General features: G+C 42.7%; 1 protein-coding gene across 1 annotated transcript; it reads left to right on the top strand.

The window, feature by feature from the left end:
• Positions 1–4,118: 4,118 nt before the first annotated feature.
• On the top strand, positions 4,119–5,764 carry olig1 (oligodendrocyte transcription factor 1). The gene has a single exon (XM_044132780.1). It carries the CDS (start codon positions 4,482–4,484, stop codon positions 5,259–5,261), a length of 780 nt encoding a protein of 259 aa, XP_043988715.1. The 5' UTR covers positions 4,119–4,481; the 3' UTR covers positions 5,262–5,764.
• The last annotated feature ends 17,767 nt before the right edge of the window (positions 5,765–23,531 follow it).

The raw sequence follows: 23,531 nt of genomic DNA, 5'->3' as shown, positions 1-23,531 counted from the left end.
ACCTGTTTGACACATTGAGCAAATCAGTCACTGGCAACTGTTAATTTCTCATTACGCTTCTCTTTGCACATTGCAAACAGGAGACGGTTTGGGATGTGAAAGCCCGCAGCAGGTGCAGCCCCTCGTTTAACGCCTTGGCTCGCTCTGTCAAAAAATCATTTGAACTTTTCTGGTGGACAAGTCGCTTTGCAAAACTGTCCGTAGCCCTTAACTTTTCACATTTTCTCGTGTCTAACCTTCAGTTCATTAAATATATTTCTTAAATTTGACGTCAGAGAGCATTACAAAAAGGTGTTTAGTATGGAAAAGATCTTATAGTTAAAATATTCACCTTTCAATTCAAAATCTGAAAAGCATTTATCCCTCCAGAGTCATTACTTTACAGTCACCACGTTTTGCACACAAATATATTTTTCTGTTCTTTGCAAAAGATCCAATCAGACTCTAAGACTTTGACTATCGTAGCACAAAAATGTGCTTTGATGTGAACCACTGTAGCTGTTGCTGCTTGTTTTTGGTCGTCATGCAGGAAACTCAACGTCCGGCCCATTCTTAAGTCTTTTCAATTTTCTAAAAAGTATTTTTCCTTCTTAAAGATAAGCCTACATTCACATCCATTTGACTTCTCATCTAGTCTCACAAATTAAGACAATTCTTCCACCGTTTTTCACAATTAGGTTGCGATGGAGTTTTCACCAAAGGTTGCCGTACGCCCTGTGTTCCCTCCATGGCGTACGGCAACCTTCACACAGAATGTCTTGTTAACTGATTAATTTTAAAGGTCCTTTATTTATTTATTTTTTATTTTCTTTTTTCCAAAATATGACTTTGGAGATTAGAGATAGTTGAATGCGTTTTACTAATTTGATTATATCTTATGGTTGCTCTAAATCTTTAGGCGTATAACAAGCTAAAAAGGGACTGAAAACAAAGCAATGCCGCATTTCTTTAGATAATTATTGGGGGGGAGGAGGAGTGGTAAAACTACATGTAATTTTCTTCCAATATAAACCCCTTTTAAATTTGTGAAATTTGTGGTTAATAGGTGAAAAAGTTTGAGGAAAAAATATGAACTTTTGCAAGGCCTCTGTGTATTTAAGGTCCATTAAGTCGATGTTTGATCCCCAGAACAGCCAACGAACAAACAAAACGACAAGAGCAAGCGTGGTATCACTTGCGGTGTGCTTTTCCCCCTCAGTGTGGGCGATAGATTGACCCAGGAGTTTGGCTGAGGTGTCTTCCTGTTTGCCAGCCACAGGAAACAGCTCCACACAGATGAGGCATTTAGCTCCCAGGTGCAGACCCCTCACTGGACGGCCTTGCCCAGATGGACGACACTTCTTCCACCATAAAGACACTAGTCTTCCTCCTGCCCTGGAGCCACCGGTGCTCCAGGCCGGGTCCAGCCTCATCAAAAGAAGCTGCGAGCTGGAGGCGGATATGCCCCCAAATCAAGCTCACTTTTCTTTTCCTTGTGAGTGGCGGAGAAAACGTGGGGGGAGGTGCTCCACTCTAGGGGGACACCAGCTTCTTTCTTTCTTCCTTTCTTTCATTCCCCACTATTCTGACTTCTGTATGTGTGGCTCCTTGCAGGTGTCCCTCCCCACAACCGCCGCCCTCCTTGACATAGACACAATCCAAAAATACAGTCAAGAAAGACAAAATTACCCCCGAGGTTTTCTTTCACTGCATGGTTTATTACACCCCTTTGTGGCGACGGGCACTAGAAGTCGAATTGAGCTCGCATGCGATGCACGCAAACACCCAGAGCACGCTCGCATTCACACATTCAGCCCTGGCCGCCCGCACTCTGTTCTCCCGCAGGTGCGAGGGCCATCCGCCTGGGCCTTTTCATGGAGCCCTCTCTTTCCTGTCCGTCTGCAGCCGCCCATTCAGCTTCAATCACAGCACCAGCCGGACGCCACCGGCCCACTGGCGGGGAAGGGAAGCGCCTCCACGCACTGCCCGGGATGACAGGGGAGGAACGGCTGGGAGGGAAAAAAAGGGTCTTCCTCCTTCTGCTTTCATCGCGAACAACTTGCTTTCTGTTTGTGACGGTGCGGTCCCTCGCCTCGTTCCCCCAACCTTCCTTTTCTGCCCCCTCAGATGGGCTCAGACTGGGGGGAGCGCAGGGCAAGGAGAGGACGGCCAGGCTCGCTGAGCGGCGGGGTGATCCTGAGGTCTTTTTTTGTGGCTAATGAATGGCACGTTTGAGGTTTTCAGCCTTGCCTCTGTGCCCCAAGCCAGCTTCACCTGTGCTTGGAGTCAATTGGGCTGTTGTCTGGGGCCGTCTGGATCCGTGCCCAAACTCTCCGCCGGCCAATTTGGTTATAGCGAGGCCCGCTCAGAGCTGAGCAACAATAACCCCCACCTCTAAACCGTCAATTAACTTCCCCAACCCCCCTGGCACGATGGCGGATCCATTCACTGTTTGCCAAAACTGTTCTCGGACACAATTAATACCCACCCTAATAGTGCTTATACCTGCTCTCCGTCACTTAACAAAGTGCTGATGGATTTAATGGCTTTCAGCTTGTTAAATGGTTTTAGTGGTAAATTCCATTAAGCCCATAATGTTGTTTGTCTTTTATTCGTTAGTGCCTCCAGCTTTTAATTAGGCGCTGAATCCCATTTCCTTGCGTTTCCCTCGTTCCTAAATTTTGAGCGTCGGCTTGGAGTCAGGAGTGGCGAGGATTCAAAAATCGCTCCGTGAAGCCGGGCGACGGGGTCAGCTGATTTTACATACGCAGTGGGAACGTGTTTTTGCTGATGCTCACTGTGTCAGTGGGTATTGACATCCGAACTGACAATGCTGTGAGCTTAAGAGAACGCTGCAGAGACTCGTGGTATTTTAGCTTCTCGTACAAATAGGCTATCAATAACACAAAAACCAACTTACATGTAACTTCCCAGCAAGACAGAGGAGCTCGTATTGCTTTAATAATTTAATAATATTGATGAAAAATTGTTAATTCCACTGGCAGACTATTTCACTCACAACAAGACATTTTTTCCACAATATAAATGAAATAAACACAGTAGTACAAGTACTTTTTTTAAAGTAATTATTGACTTAAAACTAGCTCCTACATCTTGCTTAAAAGTTACTAAGTTAGGTTTTTGTTTGTTTGTTTTATTTCAAGTGTAATAAGGTTTTCACACCAGAAAGTAGACAAACAAGGATGGCAGGATGAGATTTTAAAATTGTTTTAAAGAGAACTTCAATAATCATATTTATGCGACAGGAAAGGCTTTGATTCTACGTTTTGCCACAAATTCAACAAACTAAAGTCTTTCTTGATCTATTTACTATTTTCAGGCCTTAAGACAGCTATACCTGGTCTTCCCAGCTGCTACAGGATGTGCTGGGATTGTGACGTAGCTCAGCTTTCCCCTCAGATCTCCAACCGCTGGTTGCTATAGCGATGCTTTCTGCCGCTCTCAGCGTCTGAACAAATTGCAGGGCTTACATATTGTTGTGTTTTGTCTTTCACCCAAATGCTGCCAAACAGATGGCATAAAGGGCGTCTTCTGTTACAACTTGGTCAGGCAGAGTCATGTTGACTGCTGCAGGAAGATTTATGACCTTTAACTTTTCTGTTTACAGACACTCCTAAGCATCATATCTGAGCTTGGGTACGAGAAAAATGAGAAAGAGGGGGATTTTCATCTCTAAAAATCTTCAATAATTTTCTGTCCACTTTACAATTTTGCCCTGCTTTGTGTTGGCATTTCATATAAAATCCCATTAAAATACACTGAATCTGATTGCAATGTGACAAAATGCAAAATGTTGAGGATTCTGGATTCTTTTACCAGGTACTGTTACCAGAAAATTGGGTGTTGAGGTTCAGATAGATCACAACTTTGCTTTTATAAACCAGGATACAATAAATTCAGTCACTTAAAGGAAAAAGAATCACATTATTACACTTCTCCTTCTGCTCAAATAGCTGAATAAATCCAGTTGCGTTGGATGAAATAAAGTATCCTGAATCGTTTCGTCCTGACTTTTCGTCAGCGCAGCGTGCATTATTATATTTTTCCTTCAGAGTTTGAAACTTCTGATACTTGCGGCTTTGTCTCTGCAAACATACGTTGGGTGAGTTAGTGTTAGGGAGGAGTTGAGCTGAGGTGGGGCTATGTAAGAGCAGCATTTAGCTCACTGCTCCGGCTCTTTGAGCTGAGATTTCTGCCTCTCTCAGCTGTGGAGACGAGATGACGGAGCTGCTACTTTAACAAGCTGCCTTTTGACACGGCTAAGGTGACACCAAGCTCAAGATTCAAACTCTACTTGTGCTGGATGGCAGCTGGTTGTCGTCTTCAAGCTCAGACACGAGGAGAAGAGAATGAAGAGTTGATTTCCCAGGTTGAGGACTTTTATTTTTTTAAAAATTTTTTCCAAAGCATCAATATTTTCACGTATATTTTTCCTCTCGCAGCCAGAGTAGAGCGTGACTCCGCTGACCTCTGAGCTGACGATGAATGTGCTGTCGAACACAGCCACAGGGGCCCAGGAGCAGTCGCTACCTCTCTGTGGCCCCGGGTCGGTGCACGACCTGCCCCACTGCCCCGCGGGGTTCAGTCTGAACTCCCGCTTGGCCGCTGCGCCGCTCCTCAGCTTGCAGGGCGGCGCGAGAGCCGCCAAGCCCCAGAAGGAGCTGAGTCCCGAGGAGCAGCAGGAGCTGAGGCGGAAGATCAACAGCAGGGAGAGGAAGAGGATGCAGGACCTAAATGTCGCCATGGACGCCCTGAGGGAAGTGATGGTGCCTTACGCTTCCTCCTCCTCCTCTCCCTCTCAGTCGCACGCGCCCGGGGCCCAGCCGGGCCGCAGGCTCTCCAAAATCTCCACCCTGGTTCTGGCCAGGAACTACATCCTCCTCCTGGGCTCGTCTCTCCAGGAGATGCGGCGGCTGCTGGGGGAGGTGAGCATCGGCATGGGGGTGAACACTGGGCCTGTCCCCCGGCTGCTGTTTGCCGGCGGGTGGCCCCTCATTGCGGGGCCCGGCCAGCTCCTCCTCACCCATGAGTCCCTCATCTCCTCGACCACCTCTTCGTCGTCGGCTTCTTCTTCTTCCGCCGCTTCGCCGTCCTCCTCAGCTGCTAAATGTGCCCCGCTTCCTCCAGGCCACATGGAGGCCTCGCTGGCCCCAGTGCAGTGGAGCTCCTTGGGGGCTGCAGGTGGGGCCCCCTGCCCCTGTGGGGTCTGCAGACTGCCCAGATTCAACCACTCCAAACCTGCTGCCAGATTCCCAAAGTGAAGACTCGAAGCTTGCAGGGGATTTCTTTCTTATTGTTACACATTATGCAAGCTTTTTATAGGAATTAGTATTTTTCTAACATTTTAACATCTTTGTAAAATGTTACTACACTACTTACAGTTTTGTTCTGATTTTATCACATCATGCTGTTCTGCTTTGTATTATCTGAATGTTTAGTCACATGATCTTGGTTCTAACATGGCATTATTTGTCTTCTCCTTCACCACAGACAAGCAAGAACCTCATTCGATGAGTTTTTCCTTGTTTATTGAATGCAACGCACATTTCCAATAACTGACCGAACTGTATCCAACTACTGTAAACTGTTGAAATTGTAACAGAAATCAAAAATCTGACCTTAAATTGAATCAAACTCTGCTGTCGGCTGCCGATTTTAGCTACGGCTGCAGAGCGATCAGTTTTTACCTCCGTCAGAAGAACCTGAACGTGTTCCGACTTGTTCTGCTTCTTGGTTTCTGACTTTATATTGTTTAAAGCAACGTACTCAGAATAAAGATTCACAAAATCAAATGTTTTGCTTCTGCATTTTTGCTCAAATCACTTCCAGGCGTTTGAGATTTGAAACAGAAATGTGTGCTCAGAAAACGATGCCTGTGTTCAATATAGAAACTATTTGATGTGCTCGTGATGCGTTTACTGCCTCTGCTAAGTTCTAAGTAAACGTAAAAGGCAACAAACTCTCACAATGTCTGAAAGGAAGTAGTAACTACCGTACAGGTGTCTCTAAATAAATTGGGGTTTAATTGATTAAGTTCATTTACTTTTACTGATTCAACTCAAAAAGCAAACTCTTTTATCACAACAGGTTTGAGGTGCTCCTGAAAGTCAAACATTACATACGAAACCTTAAACGTTTCCTCCTGACATGTAATGTTCCTGTCATGGCCCACATGATGGGAAATAACTCTTCTGTCCAACAGACAGAAGAGTTATTCTTTTATGCAGGTTTTTTTTTTTTTTTTTGTAAGTTTAGTGGAAGAAAACCACTGGGTTAGAAAATAAAGTACACCAGCGGTGGGGATAGCTGCTGCCTTTAGAGGATCATCAAGAAGCAAAGCCCTTCTAAGAGTTTGTGGGAGATTCACAAGACGTGGACTGGACCTGGAGTCGGACCAGGTTCACGTCTGTGGTTACACCAAACCATAGTCTACATCCAGTGGTTCACAGCTCTCTTCTCAGAAGAAAGTAAATGTTTAATAATTCAGAAATCAAGGGGGAGTGGAGATGCGCAGGTCCATCCAACAATCGGTCAATTTTTATTTGTATTCTAAAGCACCTTTCAGCAACAAAATCATAAAGACAAAGACGAAGTTAATTGAAACATTACAATTCTTCAAGCGCACATCAGATTGTTGGTGACTTTCTCATTGATTATGTTTCAATAACAGGTTTAGACAGGTGGGCTTTTAGTCTAGATTAGTAGATTAGTTTTTAATCCAGTCCAGTGTGAAGGTTTTACATTCAGTTGCCATTTTTGGAGCCATGACAGCCACAAGTCCAAGATCTGCTTACAAGTTTGACCGAAATGTTGATTTGATGTTCCAGTAGGCCTCAGCAGCTGAAGCTTAAACCAGCATGCTGTTACCTTACCGCGTCACGCCGCATCGATGCAGTAATTACTGCCAAAGCAGCACCAACCAAAGGTTGAGTGCAGAGGATGGCTCTCGACAGACCGTCTTTTCTGAATTACAAACACCTTTTTATGATTATTCTTAACCACAAAACCATCCGATGTGTCAAAATGTTTTTGAAAAGTTCATTTCCTTCATTCACTCAGTTCACAAAGTGAAACTTTACATAGATTAACAACACATACTGATGGTTTCTGTCAGCTCAGATCATTTTCTGCTTCCAGAAAATAAAAATATGACATTTAAGATTGAAATGCCATATTATAGCAACAATAAAAGAACAAACAACATTTGTAATAGTGAAATGTGAGTTTGGTTAAAAGCAAAGAGCCCTTTGTATTTGACAAAAGAGCCTCATTGTAACTTACTGAATATAACTGTGGATTTGTATTTTGTGAGGATTTGAGTTTCAGCCATGATTATGAAAATGAACAGAAATAAACACCTGAACCATTTCACTCTGTGTGTACATAAGCTGTACGGTTTGGGATTTTCACTTTTTCCATTGAATTGCTGAAAGAGATGAAGTTCTTGATCGGGTTAAAGTTTGTTAGTGTTTAATCTGAAGTCTGGTCAGGTTGTTGTTCAAATCAAAATGACAGTCTGTGAAGGACGATCAGTCTCCTCTGCAGCAGTAAAACAACCCAACTTCCCTTTGGGTTTGGGTTAAAGAAACGTGACTGCCTTACAAAATCTACTGTCGAATATTTTCATCGCAGTTTGCATCTTTGTTCTTTCATGAGCCTTTTGCTTAGACCAGGGGTTTTCAAAGTATGAAAGGGTGAGCCCCCCTCCAAGGAGCACAATGCCTGCTGCGCCCCCCCCCCCTCCGCGGAGGGGGGCGGAGTTGTAAAAACTCCACCTTCAGCCCCACTCTGGCCAAAACCAGTGATGGCATAGTTACATTTGAAAAAGTAACTTTAATCAGACTACTGATTACTCCTTGAAAAAGTAACTTAGTTATATTACTGACTACTTGACTTGGAAAGTAACTAAGTTACACTAAAAGTAACTTTTAGTTACTTTCAGCAGCTGCTAACAACAACGCTCTGCCTCCTGTGAAAATCACATTGAGCTTTGCCAAAACTTAATTGTAAGTTATTTTATAATGGTAACATCAACAATGTGTCTCCACTGATAAGGTTGAACTGAAGAGGAGATTGTACAAAAAACAGTACAAAAAATAAAAAAAACATGAGTAATTTGTGTGGTCCACTGTTGTCTGGAAAACTCTGAAGGATTTTAAAGCCCCCCTCCCCCCAGCCTCCAGATTCTGCGTTACGCCCCTGAGTTTGATGTCGCAGCGCACAGAGCTCCTCCTGCAGCTCCACAGCTCAGATGGCTGCGACACTTACCATAATATTAATAATTATAACGGTGCTAACTTGCCATTATAATTATTGCCAACTCCGGACACGTTTATTCGTGGCTGTTTTCACGTTTATTGCGCTGTTCATATTGGTCTCGATGTTTGCAGTTTTCTGGAGCGCAACGCGAAGCTCGGCGTCATTCAGAGGTAATAAATTAAGTTGACATTAACAAAGACACAGCGGGACGGATCATCCGGGAAATGATGAACAGGGAGAGACTGACTAAAACTACCTTAATGACGGACAAATTCTGGGATTTATTATGAGTCTCTGCTTATTTCCAAGCCCAAATGAGCAACTTCACGTTCAAAAACGAGCCCAAAAAGGCGCAACCCGCCACTCATTAAATTTGCAAGCGACTTTTAAAAGATGAAGCCCAAAGCCGCTTATAATAATCGGACTTGGCGACAGAAACTGAAAATAGTTCCAGTTTTTCCACCAACAAAATGCGCATCTCCCTCCATTGTTTACATTTCTGTCTCATAGAGACGTCGGTCACTCGACAAGACGAGTAGAGGAAATACGATTAAATAACAAAAGAAGATAGTAACGCAAAAATGATTTTGATAAGTAACTGTAGTCTGACTACTGGATTTGAAATAGCAACGCGTTAGATTACTCGTTACGGAAAAAAGTGGTCCGACGTCAGTAACGTTACTGACATCACTGGCCAAAACATCCTCTAAGGGGGGAAACATTTCCACTGATCCCCGCTCCACACGCGCACCCCACAGTACCAACTTTTTCCTAAATCCACAGAGTTGATCGTGTGCGTAAAAGACGTTTCTCTCACATCAGTAGACAGCAAGCAGATAGCTTTTCCGGTTTACTTTTTCCCTCGCACCGCGCCTCCCCTAAAGTGCTCTGGCGCCCCCCAGGGGAGGCGCGCCTCACACTTTGAAAACCGCCGGCTTAGACGCTTCACTTTTTTCCAACGATTCAGCTTACAAGGACTCTGGAGTAAAATGGTTTTCGGAGTAAAACTAAATATTTCACTGTGACCATTTCTGACGCGCCGCAGATGCTGACAAGGTGCTGAGTTAAAAACCTCCTCCTCCCCCTCCTCTTCGTGTCAAATGAAGCCGGTGAAACAGTCCTCGTCTTTGCCCCCCCTTTCATTGCTCCAACAAGCAAAAGATCAAAACCGGCCCGTGTAATTACCGCCGCGCTGAAAGAAGGCCTTTTGATTATTAGCCCCCTCTCGCTCCTCCAGCCGCGGATTCTTGATGTCTCTCTGTGTCGAGGAGCCAGGACGGGTGATTCTGTGCTACTCGCTACAATATGTTCAAACGCCCAGAAAATGTGTTGCGCTGAATGGAGGGGTTCACTCCTGAAAACTCGCCACCCCTCTGGAAGAAAGCGGGCAGCGTCCTCCTCCCGTAGGAGGGGGCGGGAAGAGGTGCCGTCCGGGGGACGACATTTTCACCGACGACCTGGCCCTCCACGTGAATAACAGCAATGAGAATAATCATAACCGTAATGTACTTTACAAATCCTTACCAGTTTATTACTACAGATCACATATTATTAAGTATGTCAATAATAATAAAACTGCCAAAAACCACACTACTACAGGAAAAAAAAAAATATATATATATATATATATATATATATATATATATATATATATATATATATATATATATATATATATATATATATATATATATATTTTAAATATGGTCAAAATAATTGCCACCCTGGAATAGAGGATTATGGAGGGGGGAGATATGTGAGTGGTGGCGAGTGAAAAGGGACGGGAATCTGTCAGCGTCAGCGAGGACAAAGGAGGAGCTGGACGCTATTAAGTGAGATTAAGCTAAATAAGGCTTGATATTTTTTCTTTTTAAGGAAAAATGGTGAAGGAGAAGTGGGTGAGGGTGAAAGAAGAAGAGAAGAGGAGGAGGAGGAAGAGGAGTGGTGCTTCTGATTTACAGATCAAAGTGAGATGGCCCAAAACTTCACGTCTTTCATTTACATATAGCTGCTTTATTTCACCCCAGGGATTAAGCTACCTTGCCATTTTCTCCGGGTGGCTCTCCACTCACTTACCTTTGCCCACCATCCATTTCCTCCTGCTCTCAGGATGGTTCGGCCCTTCTTCCCCTTCTCTCTCTTTTTTTCTTCCTTTCAAGCCGGTCTCCTTAATTTCTCCCCCCTCTCATTCGCTACTCGTTCGCTGAGCTTCTCCAAGAGGCTCTCACTTTCTTGTGTTTGGAGGTCTCATTGTTGGAGCGACGCAGGGGTCTGGTCAGTCTTTGTGTGAGCACTTTAACTCATCTCCATTTCATCACTGTTGTTCAATGGGGCGAGGAGAGCGTGTGGGACAATGCACACACACACACACAGAGGACCCCCACCACAACCACACACACACACACACACGCACACACGCACACCCACGTACACACACACACAGACAGCACATGTCCTAAAAATTTGGGCGATTTTCAGCAGACCTCTGTTTTTCAAATGACAATATTTTGGAAAAACCGATGATTTTGTTTTTAAGATTGCTGCACAAAACGTGTTGCAGCATCAAAAATATCAAGTTCTAACACTATAAATAAGTACTATACTGATAAAGCTTGATAACTTACAGGTTTTTCTTTTTACATTATGTCTCATTACATCTTCACTCCGTTTAAATGGGTTTTAGATGAGATGCCAATGAAAAGCAGTGAATAATTGTGAACAGGAAATGACATAATATCTGATTCCCAAACTGTTTGCAAATCGTCCCAAAATAATGGTCTAAGTCATTTGCTGCCAAAAAAATTTTTGGGAAAAAACAACAAGCTGCTATGCTATGCAGCTGCTGCACAACTTGCATAGCAGCAACAACCTTAAAGGAGCAGCATTGTGTGTTTTTCTAATGCATAGTGTCTCTTTCTTTCCAAAAGAAATAGGCAAAGAAATAGCTGACTTTTGAAAGGCTATTATTTTAGGAAGGTGATCGAAATCAAATCAAATCAAATTTTATTTGGGGCATTTCAAAGTGCTTTACATCAACTCAAACACAAAAACTCAATGAAACATAGAATCAACAATCAAAACACAACATTAAGTCAAGTTCCATCATTAAATTTGTAATTGATTACGTTTCAAATACAATCCTAAACAGGTTGGTTTTTAGTCGAGATTTAAAGGAAGTCAGTGATGAAATGAAAACCTAGGAACATGCATATGTATTTATACCTCTTTTAATCTAATACCCCTAAACAAAATCCAGTGCAGCCACTTTCCTCCATAAGCCTCCTAAAAACAGCTCAGGTAGCAGAAAGTGTTATTAGTACACTCTACAAATCTGGATTTTAAGAAGAATATTGCTTAGAAGAAAGCAATTATTGAAACTTAGCAACAGCAAGTCCCAGCTAGCATGTGGCAGAAGAAACTCAGGTTAGATGAGTTAAATGAAACTTTTAGGTCAGCATGCAATCCGCTACGTGTGAAGGAGGAAGACTGCATGTCGTTCTGAACACACCAACCCCACAGTGAGACACGGTGGAGGCAGTATAATTCTGTGGGGATTGTTTTTTTTCTGCAGAGAGACAGGGAAGCTGATTGGAGTTGATATCATGGGCGGAGCTGTATGTTTGGCAGTTGTGAAAGAAAATGTGTTTCACCAACAACACAGCACATCATTGAATTCAGAGTCTGATAGAATCGAGGGGGAAACATGTAAACATTGTCCAGAAACATTGAACATTCTCTGGGGATGAACTCATCTCTGTGGTCAGGTGAATGAAGCCATGTTTTAGAGAAGATGCTGTAGTGATTGGAGGTGATTGGTGATAAATAGGACATTTGGGGCCCTATACAACCTTGGCCTGACTCTTAAGTTATGCATTTCATATGGCAAAATGCTGTTCTCGCTGCACAGTGGTGCAGTTGGTAGAGCTGTTGCCTTGCAGCAAGAAGGTCCTGGGTTCGATTCCCGGCCCGGGGTCTTTCTGCATGGAGTTTGCATGTTCTCCCTGTGCATGGTGGGTTCTCTCTGGGTTCTCCGGCTTCCGCCCACAGTCCAAAAACATGACTGTCAGATTAATTGGTTTCTCTAAATTCTCCCCAAGTGTGTGTGTGAATGGTTGTGTGTCCTGTATGTTTTCTGTCTTGCTCTGCGACAGACTGGCGACCTGTCCAGGGTGAACCTCGCCTCTCGCCCGGAACGTAGCTGGAGATAGACACCAGCAACCCTCCTGACCCCATTAGGGACAAGGGTGAACAGAAAATGGATGGATGGATGGAAAATGCTGTTCTCTTCGCCAGTACAGCTGCTGCACAACTTGCATAGCAGCAACAACCTTAAAGGAGCAGCATTGTGTGTTTTTCTAATGCATAGTGTCATTATGTAGCATAATCAAGTAACTATGTCATCTTCAGATGTTATAAAAGTGCTATATATATCAAATGTAAAATTCTACTTCCTGATTTAACACCTTGAAATCGGGCCTCAGTCTCTTTAAAAACTCCTAGTCTTTCTGAAATTCCGCCTTCAGGAAGTCATTGCAACATCACTCTGCTTTTAACCCCCGGAGAACCTTTTCACCAGAAGTCGTAAAATTGATCTGCGCAGTTCTATCAGGTGTTTGCCAATTGAAGGAGCTCAGTGGGTGAGTTGCAGGGGAGGAGTGCTTGGAAACTCAGGAAATGCATCTCTGAGGAGGAGCTGCGCCTGGGAGGCGGAGCTAGGTCCAACCAGGCGTTTTGCACAGCGGAGTGGTTGAGACGGGAGATTAAGAGCTTTATCACAAATGCAGGAAAAAAATCAAGGCAACACCCTGGGTATGTGTTTGATAAGGGGATGACATTATAACATGATGTAAAGCTCAGAAAGCTAATCTAATATCAGTATTGACTTTTATCTTGTATCTGTTCATCTGCTTTAAAGAGCTCACAGAAAAACATTAAATAATTACTTTCTTGCTTTTACTGTAGCAAAAAAAACAAAAAAAAACAAACATTTTTGAACTCTTTTTGTGGATTTACGACAAACCTGTTTTCTGTTCTACCAGTCATTCTGAGAAAGTTTCTGTAATATACAGCTTACCAAATGACAAGGGTCATCAGGAATAGAGACTCAGATGCTCTCAGAGATGTTTACTCACTTGAATATTACCAGAGCTGTTCAGCTGCTTGATGTCCAGCCCTAAATGCAGACAGTACTCATTGTTTCCCTCTTTTCCAGCCTCTCATCTGGAAGTGTTGTTTGTCTCAGTCTATTGTCGTACTGTTTCGTAGCTCTTAAGCAAGTCAACGTGGGGAGTCCCTTGGCTAAGGAAGTCTTCAGCCATAAATTTCATCTCTACAATGAGTGGAGCGCAGGGGCTGGTCAAGACCCCCATTTACTTTCTAACCCAGCTTTTATTTGTTCCCTGCCTAAACAACGTCAGGCCCTCCTGTGCTGCTGTCCCACCCTGGCGTTCCCAAATCCCCTCTGCCTCCCCCGTCTTTCTCAGACCGGGGAGATACAACGGGGTTACCGCTGAGTCTGCCGGCCCGCTCATTAAGCTTCGTGTTCTGTCCCATCCATCCCAGCACGCCGTCCCATTCACACCACAGCCCTCATTACAACTTTACAGGCCGCCATCAACCAATACCTCATTACACCCATCGGCCGTCTGAAAGGCGGCTCGAGGTTTGTGTGTGTGGTCTTTACGAAATCTGAAATGATTGAGCAAGATTAGCTCATTTTCCACTAATATTTGGCTTTTCGTTGGTTGAGATGCAGGCGGTGCATAATTAACCTTAAAGATATGGACTGCAAGTTTAACAATCACATCCACTACAGTTTGTAGCAAAATGTCGAGTCTGCTCCTCATCCGTCAAGATAAAATTATGTCAAAAGTTAGAATTAACATCAAACTGAGTAACAATATGTCGCTGAAATTGTCTTAATACCCCAGACAGTAAAAAAAAACAGAAACATGAATATTGTCGGCATTTACATACAAGATCTCATTCTCTGAACTTAAAATAAAACGTGTCAGCAGATTTCGAAGACAATGTAAAACGTATGTCGCAAAGAACTTTATGAAACCCCACTGGATGTCTGTGTTTTTATAACTCACATCAATTTCAACAATGGTACTTTTGAAATATAACTTTAGAACACTTCTTAAAACTTAACTTAAAATATTCAATAAATCAGGATTTGTATTTTGTCCGATTAAAAGTGTCTTTTGAAAACAAAATCCTAAAAGAAAGGTGCTAAACATACTTATTGTTAAACATACATTTCTGTGTTAAAATGTGATTTTTAGTTTTTAGTGGTTTGATGTCATGTTTTAATTTGAAATGACATGTTTTCATTAGCAGCAAGTGGAAAAGGATCATAATAAAAATAAAGGCCTTCAAACATCCATCTGTATGTAATTAATCTACATGTGTTTCACCTAATGATGACCTGCAGCAGATGTGAAAGTGCTTGTTGGTCAACCAGAAGAGAAAACTAGTTTCTTTGGGAGTTTTGGAGGATGAAACATTTATTTTTAAAGTGCAGACCAGACTTTGGTTTGCCACAGAGAACGTAGACAAAGACCAAGAACCGTGGAATGATGATGCTCCAACAGAAGACTCAGACATTGAACCATCTGGACACCACAACAGAGAAAATCCAAGTCCTAGAAAAGAATTTCATGCCAACTCTGAAGCATAGAGGTGGAAGTGTCATGGTTTGGGAAAGCTTTGTGACAACAGGAACTGACCTTGTCGGCTGTAAGGATAGTTGAGGAAAATGCAATGCTGTCTGTACAAAAATAAAAAATAAAATAATAAATGCAGAAACAGGACTGGACTCTGCATCATGACAGCTGTTACAGTCACTGACCACTAGGGGCGCTGTTTATGAGACACCTTTATGGTGGGTTTCAGATCTACCTGGATGCCACAGGTGTGATGTGTTGCAGCTCGTCAACCACTCCATAAAGAGCTCCATTGAAACTTAAAGTTTCTCTGTGTTCAGATTTTTTATTTGCTCTTGTTTGGTGGTTTTTGTGTTTTGCCTGAATTAAAAAATAAACTGTTCTTTCTGATGACATCAACTGCTTACCAGTGTGTGGAGGGTTATAACAACAACCAAACAAATCACCTCAAAACAACTTTTCTCAGAGATTGGCCATATGGAGGACTGATCCTGCCAAGATTGTCAATAAAAATATTAATTGTCTGTTGATAAAGAAGTGGGAAATATTGCAAAGAAAAAGAAAATAAAATCTTTCCCAACTTATTATTTCAATCTTGATGTTGACCAAAAGGAGAGAAGCTGACTGCCCACCTTCCACTAAGTGCCAAAGAAGGAGAAAATAACTTAACATGTGATTACATAAATAGTGACAATAAAAAATGAGATATTGAAAAAAATTGGCTAACATTTGGAAAATTGTTATTTAAATCTTTAATAACACGTGTTACTAAATTGGAACATCAAATAACAGTGACAATGTCAATACTATTAAAAATTATAAACCAATATCAATTCATGCCTCACTGTAGAATCAAATAAGCTTTTATTTCTTATTTTTTGAATGCAATATTTCCCACAGGGATCACGTTATCAAACTATTTATTTCTAGTGTTATTGCCAATTTTGGCAGGATCAGTCCTCCATACAGATCAATGGCTGAAAATAGAACTGAAATTTTAATGGCTGCCCACTTTTTTCACACAATTACCTTTAAAGAACCAGATTTTGTGGATCAGTTGGTACGTCTATGAAGAAAATATGCAGTTATGTGCCAGAGATTTATCTGAAAACCAAATCAATAAACTTTTTTTTGTCTGTTAAATGAATCAAATACTATTTTAAATGATCCACGACCAAACAATTGTTTCAAACCTTCGCCTATGAGTGCATCACATTTAGTTTCACACCTATTTTCACTATGTGACTATCAGTGAATCGTCTTTTTTGCCTAAAAATGATAACAAAAAAAGAACTTAAACAGGTCGTTGTGAAATGTAAAGACGCTTGTTGTGTGAAACTGTTTGAAAGCGGCTAATGTATGCAAGAATAAAGCTCTGGTGCGTCGACGGTGCGCCTGTGTGTGAGCGTCATTGTGGTAATGAACCCCTGGCCCTTAGTTTGCCCTCTGACCCCTGGGTGGCCTTGGAAGCAGGAATTCCAGTTAACACATCACAGATCAGCTCTCTTTTCTTCTCGTTTTGTGTTCCTGACGCTTGTCGCCAAACGTCGGCTGGCCTGACAGCCACCGGCCCGCTCCCCTCCTCTGTTTTCCTCTCCTCTTTCTCCCCTTCCTTTCTCCCATTCTTCTGTTCGGGCTCCTCCTTTTTGCCTCCTTTTCTGCTTAATTGAGTTGTTTGGCAGGCGGGCTTGTCAGACGGCACCGTCTATGTGGGGAGTCTGAGGGCCACAGAGGCGCCCGTCATTGTGCTCCCAAAGACGGGTTAGTTTTTCACCGTTACTCCTGCATGAGTGAGCATGGCCCAGATCAGGTCCGGGCGGGGCTGGGATTAAATGTATGACATATCAACAAGCAACTTCTTTGTTTTGTTTTTGTTTTTCTCTCTCTCTCTCTCTCTTCTAATAACAAATTAATCAGATAAAAATAGGTGCAAGGTGGAAGCACTTTTCCTTCCAACTCGGTGTAGTTTATATTTCCTACAAATTATGAATGACATAAAAAAAAAGCTAAAAAAAACTTATTTTTTTTTAAAAAATCACATTTTTTGATATTCAAAAGAGGAATTTTTAGTTTCCTAATCAAGCTTCCTGAAATGTGAGTGTCTCCTTGTTTTTAAGTGCTCTGCAAACCCATAAATATCTTCCCCATATGAGAGGGGAGAGTTGTGTGAAGAAGTGCAAACACTGACTGTGAGGGGAGTCATCAATCATGACGGCGCTGCGCAGAGAACGATTCTTCATGCTGCTTCCTCTCAGTAAACGTCTCAGAAGAATCGTCAAACAATTAAACCCAGAGTTTTAATTGTACTATTAGCTCATCTAGATAAACCTCTCATTACCTTAGATTATCAAAACAAGAATCCAGAGAAACCCCTACTAGTCCATAAATCACAAACTACTTATTCTTAAACATGGGGTTATACTTCTTTGGCTTCATTTTCCTTCGTTTGCTCTTTCCATTGGTTTGCCGTTTTCTTGTATTTCCTTCTAATTCACGTAAAGCACTTTGAACTGGCTTGTTGCTGAAAATGAGCTACATAAACAAAATCACCTTACCTTACTTTACCTTAAAAAGGGGTCAGAAATACCATGATCATAAGAACAAGACAAGATTTTAGCTCTGCAGAAACAAAAAATTGTTCCTCTTTTATTTTCACAAGTCACAACTGGTGTTTTATAAACTCAAAGTGCACTTTAAACTGTTTTTATCCGTATTTGTATTACCGCTGTTATTGAGTTTTATGCCTTTCTAATTCTAGGACAGTCCTAATGCTAAAAAATTCATCTTGGTTTGGACTTTTAGGTTGATTGGTCTCTCTATGTTGTCTTTAGGTGTGTGTGTGTGTGTGTGTGTGTGCGTGTGTGTGTGTGTGTGTGTGTAGGTGTGCGTGTGTGTGTGTGTGTGTGGGCAAGGCACACCCCGTCTCTGACCGACTGACCACTGGAGATGAACACAAGTCGTCTCCCGTCAACTAAAGTTTTTTAAAGTTTATTTTCTCCTAAGATCCCAAAGGTGTTTCTCCAGTCTTTAGCACCAGTGGCTCTATTTACTTTGATTCAACATCAGATGAAAGTTGCGGATGATTCATCTGTACAGATAGTCCACCACTACTTCTACTAAAAAAAAACAACTCTAAACACATTTTTTATGTTTTCTTAAAGGATATATTTCCAATATGTGAAAGTTGGAGTCAGCAGGTCAGAACCGCAAAGAGAACCTGAAGTTGGTATCAACCCAGAAAAGCTTAATGCATCTAATCAGATAATCAGAATACTGAATGATTACTGATCGCGTTGATTCCAGGAGAGTCTTTTTGTGTTTATTTTTAATGCACCCCCACAGTTCACTGCAGCTGCAATATGACTGTAAACACTAGACCACAGGTGTCAAAGTCCAGTCCTCAAGGGCCGCTGTCCGGCAGTTTTTAGATGTGCCACAGGTACAAAACACTGGAATGAAATGGTTTAATTGCCTCCTCCTTGTGCAGACCAGTTCTCCAGAGCCTTAATGACCTAATTATTCTATTCAGGTGGTGCAGCAGAGGCACATCTAAAAGTTGCAGGACAGCAGCCCTCGAGGACTGGAGTTTGACACCCCTGCACTAGACGTTGGATCAAAACTTTATTTCAATCTGTAGAGACTCAGACAGACAAAAGGGTAACCATTAGAAAAGTTTAATGACAATATGATTTAAATCTTTGGCGCGTTAAGGACATTGATCATCGCAAACTTTGCGATGGGCTTGGATGAGCATTCCGTATGCTGAGAGGAACGTCATCCCCCCGGGACCCGGCACTGGTGGTGGAGGCGATGAAGGATGTGGCCTGATGCTGAGCGAGTGGAGGTGAAGGGGTGGAGGTGGGTTGAGCTCTGCTGGGAAGCGCACGACGCCATGGATGGCTGTCCTTATCAGCTGGGGCTTAGACGGTGATTGGATGTGACGAGACTTGGACCTGTGTTGATCAATCAACGGTGATGAGCCGGAAGCTCCGGCTGGATGATGCAGGTGGGGCTAAAAGAGTCTTCCAGATTGAATTTACGCCTAGGCTTCATTTCCACTACTACTTCCTCCATAAAATTTAACCCCAAAACCATAAAAACCAACAGCGTAAACATACAGCAAGGTAATCAGTAAAATCAATAAACCACAAACCGTTTTGGATTCTGCTGTCATTCCTCAATCTTCTTGTTTTGTGTATTTTTTTTTCTATTTGGGGACCTTTTGATGAGTCCTCCAACCTGTCCATCTGCTTGCGCGCACACACACACGCACACACAAAAGCTAACGCACTCGGTCAAGGGCAAAGGGGAATCTTGATCTGTGTGTGTGTGCGTGTGGGGGGGGGGCGTGGGTGTGTGTGTGTGTGTGTGTGTGTGTGTGTTTGAGAATTGTTTTTCAAAGGGGGGTACTGTGTGAGTCAGTTTACATGATACAAGGTCTGGACCAGAGCCACAAGATTTCAACTTACTCCCAAAGGCTGCTTCACCTTTCCTTACTTTCATATCTCACAGATGCACCCACAAACACACACTTATATACACACACCCTTAAGGTTGCTCTGACAGCTACATCCTCCCCTCCCTCTCTGAAACACACACACACACACACCCACACACACAAACCCAGCTATCATGCAGCCGTTCCCTTTCTGCTGACCAGCATAAACCCTTAATGCCTCAAGCCAAGGACAGCATGCGTGTGTGTGTGTGTGTGTGTGTGCGTGTGTGTGTGTGTGTGTGTGTGTAGGGGGGTGTCTGCTGGGGTTTCTGGGGCCACGGCTCTATCCTCCTCTGCTCCAGCCTGCTGGAATGCCAAAACCAGCCGGCAGGGTCAACGAAGGAGTCAAAACACTTCAGAGGAACGAGGAGAGGGCAGGCGGCGTTGTGCATTTTTATCACACCGTTACATGTTTCCGAGCCGCCGAACAATGAAACCAAACCGGCTTCAGTTTGAAAGCGCCGACACAAGTTAAAAGGTGGATCGTATTTGTTGCTGTAGAGGACGGCGATGAGGGGGGAAAAATATATGACCCAGTGGCACTGAACCTGGAGGTCTGCACCGGCCGTGTTTTCACAGAAATGGCATCTGGTTCGGTTTGAAGAAGTTAACAACTGTCCTCGTTTATCTCAAAGAAACTTTCAAAAACCTCTAAATTAAAGGGAGGAGAAAAGAAAAATCACTAAAAAGTGTGCGGACGTGAAAAGCCAGAAAAATTACAGAGATGATTTTGCAAATGTGCGCCTCGGTTTTACGACAAGGCACACATGAGTAGAACCAAAACCGTAAGGCTCGGGGCGTGCTGTGGTGGCGCAGGGGATCAGCACGCCCCATGTTTGGAGGCCTTAGTCCTCAACATGGATGTCATCGATTCGACTCCCGGTCCTGGCGACCCACATGTCCTCCCTCCTCTCCTTACCCTCCTTCCTGTCTGCCTACCGTCACAAAAAATACAAGCCACTAGCGCCGAAAAACTCTTTGGGGAAAAAAATGGAAAAAAAACAAACAAAAAAGCGGTAACTCTCCACACCTGAAAGTAAATCTGTTGGGCTTCACGTTAGCACTCAGCGTCACACTGCCGGACAGGACAGGCATGAAAATCAAATAATTTTTTTTTTTCTTTTATCCTGTTGAATAACATCAACTGATTTGTTTTTCTTCTTCATTTGATATTTTTTTAGAATCAAATCCTTTTCTTTTTTTGCATCGCTCCCTTTTTGTGCGTGTGTGTGTGTGTTATTAAGCCAAGCATTTAGCAGTGGTTTCGAGGCTTTTCTTGAAAAGTGCAGAAAGGGATAATTAGCTTTACAATGCCACACATTTCACCTGCAGTAGCCGTTTTTGCTGACATCTAGCATGTGCCAAAGGCCATGCAGCGACCGAGCTTTTGCACAGCGACAGTAACAATATTTCACACATGGCTTCATTATGCTAGAGCAATGCATGTCTGATCATACAACTAGGATGGCAAAGCATCAGTTTATTTTTTATTTTTTTATTTTTTTGCTGCCACACCAGCAGATTTTGTGGTACCAATTTAGAAATGTTAGAATTTTTTTTTATCATATTTGCTGTTAAATGTGACTTTTTACTACTCACGGTATCAGTTATGAATTATGACTTGGTCAAGTAAGGCTGAGGCAGCGGTCACTTGAACTCAATTTTGAAAAAATTTGCAGTAAAAAATCAGAGAAAAAGTGGAGATTTGGTGATTTTGTGTAAATCTTGAGGGTTTGTGAAAAACTGGAAGGACTCATTGATGTAATTTGGAGTTTAAAGGGCCACATAAAGAACTACGGCGGGCCAGATTTGGCCCGCGGGCCTTGAGTTTGACACATGTGCAATAGATCAATGTAGGAGACTAGAAGAATAAATAGGAAGCATCACTTAATGTCCTTAAGCTGTTTTACTCGTTGGATTCAGTCTGCTGAATTCTGAATTTTTGCAAGAAAAAAAAAAGTAAAACACCCTGCCAAAAAAAAAAGAAGAAATATAGGCTGTGAAGACGCACTTTGTGTGGGTGTGCATGGATGTGTGTTGAGCAGAGCCTCCACCACCCTGAGTCCTCTGTTGGGAAGGGCACGGTCCATTCCTCCTGTGTGCAGGTGTCATGGCTGGGCCTCTTCATTTGCATACATTTGCATGGTGTCAAACGGAGCGGCTGCTGACAGCTTCCAGAGCCGACTGTCTTCCTGGACCCCGGCCCAATCCTGTCGGCATAGTTACACGGCGAGGCGAAACGCGGTACGGCCGGCTCGCAGCCAGGCAGATCAACCTCAAAGAGAGCTCTGGTTGAGGGGTTGCTCGGTCGACAGCCGTCAACACCACCGACCTTCAAACGTCAGGGAGCTTGAGACAAGCGTATACGTAGCATCCAGCAATTTAGAGACGCGGACCATCAGCATCCACTGCAAGATGACCGATTTCCCCGATTTCCTTCGCTTCAACCACATCGTCGGTGTTTGAGATCCAAACTCGGATCGGTGCGTAAAAAACAAACCGAGGAAACCTCGAGAGCAACAAAGGAAGTCGTATTCTTAAAGCATAAACTCTTATCGAGTGTGTTTGGTCTAGTTTCTAGTGGAAATATCTTAGTACACTTGAAATAATGTGAAGCTAACTTACAAATAACTTTTCAGAAAGATATAGGAGCTCGTTTTAAGTCAACAATTCCTTAAAATTGCAGAAAAAGTACTTGTTCCATTGGAAGATTATTTCACTTGTAACGACATTTATCTTATAGTAAGTGAAACAATCTGCCAACGGAACAAGTGCATTTTCATCATTATCAAGGAATTAGTTGCATAGAACAAGCTCATGTATCTTTCTGAAAAGTTACTTATAAGTTAGTTTTGTCTTATTTTAAATGTACTAAGATATTTGCACTAGAAGCTGGACCAAAAACACTTGGGAACAGTTGGAGTTTTTTGTGGTGTGTGACCCAACATCTAAAATGGACTTTTTAGTCAAGAGAACACACACGTTTTGATTGAGACCACAAAAACACTTCCTCCATACTTGAAAGAGTATCACTATCCTGACCCTCTCACGGTTTCCACTGCACAGTTGAGCTGCTTTCTAAACAATTTCTTGCAAGAGTTGCTTTGATTTACACCATTTTGATCTATTATTGTCTAAAACTGAAGTGCTCTATAAAGACCTGAACTATAACTGTGGCGTCTTTCAATGGATTGCAAAAATTTGTGATGCAGCTTGAGCACATCGGCCGAAAGAGTTTCTCCAACTTAAAGTTGAAATCAGTATCTGTGCTGTTGTGTCAGTGATCCTTTCCTGAGAGTAAAATCAAAGACCACAGAATGCAAGAAGCTGCAGGTTTCTTTTTTTCTTCCTCTGGTTGTTTCCACTCCCTGTCAGCAGCAGGCTCCTGTGCGGTCAAAACTAAAATGATTTTCACCTGCACACAGACGATGAGTTTTCACGACTATTTATATGAGTTTGAAAATCATAGCGTACATTCTTAGAAACCTATATGGCGCCATGAAAAAGCCACACTTACTGTTTCAGATCATTAAACGAACTTTACAAAGACAACCTGAGGAAATATAAAACCCAGTTCATTAAGGAAATGGGGGAAAGACTGTCCAAACCAACGAGTAACTGATAATTGTTGGTCTTGTTAAATTATGAATTTATTGTGATCATCCGCAGATCTGTAATTTTAAAGGTGACCTGAAATCTGAAAAAATAAGATGTCATACCTCAGTCTAGCGAGAATTTAAGACCAGACATGACACAAAATCCCAGATGCTTCGAAACACTGAGACCCACAACCCCAAGATGGTGAAAACGTGGAACAGATGTGAACGTCCTGTAGACGTTCTCCAAGGGAACGTCTACAGCTCATCCCAGAGGTGATTAAAGAGCCGAGAACAACATGTTGAGCGCCGTAGGCCTCACTTGGTCATGATTCAGCAACAGGAAACAGACTTGGACAAAGATGGCGTCCAGGAAGAGGAGTCCCAAATACGATGGTGGTCAGGTGAGAAGATGAAGAGCTGCTACGTTTGGCCTAAAGACATCTTGATGATCCTGAAAATTTGCTGTGCTCTCTGAATAGAAGAGTCTTGGGTCAAACTAAATATTTT

Source organism: Gambusia affinis, linkage group LG11, assembly GCF_019740435.1.
Source record: "Gambusia affinis linkage group LG11, SWU_Gaff_1.0, whole genome shotgun sequence".
Taxonomy (NCBI): domain Eukaryota; kingdom Metazoa; phylum Chordata; class Actinopteri; order Cyprinodontiformes; family Poeciliidae; genus Gambusia; species Gambusia affinis.
The sequence above is the reverse complement of the archived record's forward strand: the minus strand, read 5'-3'. Positions and strand labels throughout refer to the sequence as shown.